This window comes from Telopea speciosissima, chromosome 2 (assembly GCF_018873765.1).
Source record: "Telopea speciosissima isolate NSW1024214 ecotype Mountain lineage chromosome 2, Tspe_v1, whole genome shotgun sequence".
Taxonomy (NCBI): domain Eukaryota; kingdom Viridiplantae; phylum Streptophyta; class Magnoliopsida; order Proteales; family Proteaceae; genus Telopea; species Telopea speciosissima.
The window spans coordinates 35891083-35893803 of record NC_057917.1 but is presented as its reverse complement, the minus strand read 5'-3'; the positions used below and the strand labels follow the sequence as shown (position 1 = coordinate 35893803).

Sequence of the window (2721 nt, the reverse complement as noted above, 5' to 3'; positions counted from 1 at the left end):
AAGTTTATGGATGATTAGTCTATCAATTTTGGAGAGCAAGGGTCTGATTTTATGGATAGTGATGGGAGTGATGATAGCAGTGCATCTTCTGGGTGTAATGTTGATGTTGGTGGTGTTGAGGTATTGAGGAGTAGGGATCCCCAAGAAACGAAGTTGAATGAAGATGACAATAGCAATGTTACAAGTTCAATCCCGGTATTGGAACCATGTCTTGGCATGGAATTTGAACCCGAGGATGATGCATATAACTTTTATAATGCTAATGGAAAAGAGATGGGATTTTCAGTTCGGAAATTCAGGGTGGAGCGCTCAAGAGTGGGTAATCGTGTACTTGCTAGATCATATGTGTGTTCACAACAAGGTGAGAAATGGTGTAATGATAAGAGGAGAAAGGGAATGGATTACAAACCTCGTGCAACAAAAAAATACAATTGTGGTGCAGTAATGAGGATCAAGTCCAGGATTGGGAAGTGGGTGGTTGGTCTTTTGGAAAAAGAACACAACCACCCACTGGTGGATCCTAGCCAATCTTTTAGACTTCGGTCACACCAAAAAATGACAGATGCTACAATGCAACTAATTAGCAAACTGCATAAATGTGGGATTAAACAGAGTGACATCATTTCAATTGTATCGGAGTTTGCCGGTGGCGAGCAGAATGGTAGTGTCAGAGAGGAGCGTTGCCGGAATATTTTCAGAATGAAACGTAGGAAAACCTTAGGTGTAGATTGTCAGTTAGCAGTGAACTATTTGAAGAGCAAAGCAATTTCAGATGCACAGTTTTTTTATGCAATCAGTATGGACACGGAGCAGTGATTGACAGGGATTTTTTGGGTGGATGGTCGTTCAAGGGAACAATATAAAAATTTTGGAGACGTGATTGTGTTTGGCACAACCTACAAGAAAAATAAATACAAGTTTCCATTCGCTCCATTTACGGGTGTTAATCATCACATGCAATGCACACTCTTCGGTTGTGGGTTAATAGCCAATGAAACCAAGGAATCATTCATATGGCTGTTTTTGTCGTGGCTTAAAGCAATGGACAATGTCCAACCAAAGTCTATATTGACCAACGAGGACCCGACTATAATGAGAGAAATTAGACATGTTTTCCCATCTTCTATACATCGTCTCTGTGGTTGGCATTTGGAGAAGCATAGGACCAGTCACATGGGGCCCTTATACAAGAAATACCCCCATCTGAAGAATGCATATTATAGTTGCATACATGATTCGAAAACAATTACAGAGTTTGAGCAAAAATGGGACGGAATGATTGAGAGATTCAATTTACAAGACCATAAATGGTTGAGGAGACAGTTCAAACAAAGGAAGCATTGGGTTCCATGTTACTTTCCTGACATATTTTTTGCTGGTATGAGCATAACCCAGAGAGGTGAGTCAATGAACAAGTACTTCAAAGGCTTCTTCAGTCCATCTACTCCAATTTGTGAATTTATTACACAATATGATGAGGCTGTTAAGAAAGGAAGAGAAAAGGAAGCGAACGTAGACATCAAATGCATGACCTCCTTACCATGTTTGCATACAGAGCATAAAATTGAGAAGCAAGCCAGGCTTATTTATACAGCGAAGGTGTTTGGGGTTTTCTTTAAAGAATGGTGTGCATGCTTTGGACTTGTGGCTAAGGTTATAGAATTTGATATCCACGAGAGAAGGTATAGGGTATTTTCAGAGGATGGTAGTCGAGAAATTGACTTGAACTATGTGATTGACAATGAAGATGGTGAAATGAGCAGTTGTAGCTGTAAGAAGTTCGAGCAGTTAGGGTTACTGTCCAGGCATATACTAAAGGTGTATGTAATAACGGACAGATCCGAGATTCCCCAAACCTACGTTTTACGTAGATGGACCAAAGGTGCTAATACTAGTGTTGGAGAACATCGTGGGGGCTCATCTCAGCAGCAGACCCTGTAGCCTATGTGGTTACTTCAAGACATTGCTAATCGGATATCCAATGAAGGATCCCTTTCCATAGAGAGGAATGGTTTGGCACATCAGCGTATGAGCCAATGTCTTAATGAGTTGTTGAATTTGCAATCAACCAGTGGGGTTCCCACTACCAATTTGGGATCACAACGTTCCACTGTACTTCGATCAGATCTGAACACCACCCTCGTCTATTGTTCAAGGGAGTCCTCTTTAAATAAAGGGAGACCTAATAGTAGTCGGTTGATGTCGGTCCTGAAAAAATTGAGGAATAGACATCCTTATCATTCCTCGTGTTGTGGAAGTACAGGACATAACGCGACAAAATGTCATTTATCTCATAAGTGTTTTATACCCTTAAAAGATTGTGATGCCATCGTAGTATTCTTTTTTAATAAACTAATTGGTTACTTTTATGTAGATTAATGGATATGCAGGTGATGCGAACAGTCAACCTCACAATCAACGAAATCTGCATAATGATTCGTAGGGTACATATATGAGAGCAATTACAATTTGCAATGGGTAAATAATTCTGATCATGGATTCGTGAATAGAACATTTTCGAAGATGTTGTGTGATGCAGTCAGCAATTGTGGCATTAAATTAGTTATTAGATGATGACATTGGTCAAAAGAATGGAGGATATTCATTCATAGTTATCAGAAATGATATTTTAATCATAGTCGTTCACGGATTAGTTGCTATCCTGGCGTTCAAAATATTATGTGTGTCAAGGTTTCCTTGGAGGTCTTTACAAAAAAAAAA

General features: G+C 39.5%; 1 protein-coding gene across 1 annotated transcript; it reads left to right on the top strand.

Moving 5' to 3' along the window:
* The first annotated feature begins 1041 nt into the window (after positions 1–1041).
* LOC122650680 (protein FAR1-RELATED SEQUENCE 5-like) lies at positions 1042–1941 on the top strand. The gene has a single exon (XM_043844076.1). It carries the CDS (start codon positions 1042–1044, stop codon positions 1939–1941), a length of 900 nt encoding a protein of 299 aa, XP_043700011.1.
* The last annotated feature ends 780 nt before the right edge of the window (positions 1942–2721 follow it).

What these genes read in the sequence shown, in the direction of transcription:
- LOC122650680 (XM_043844076.1), top strand. Translation starts at nt 1,042, where the DNA reads ATGGACAATGTCCAACCAAAGTCTATATTGACCAACGAGGACCCGACT.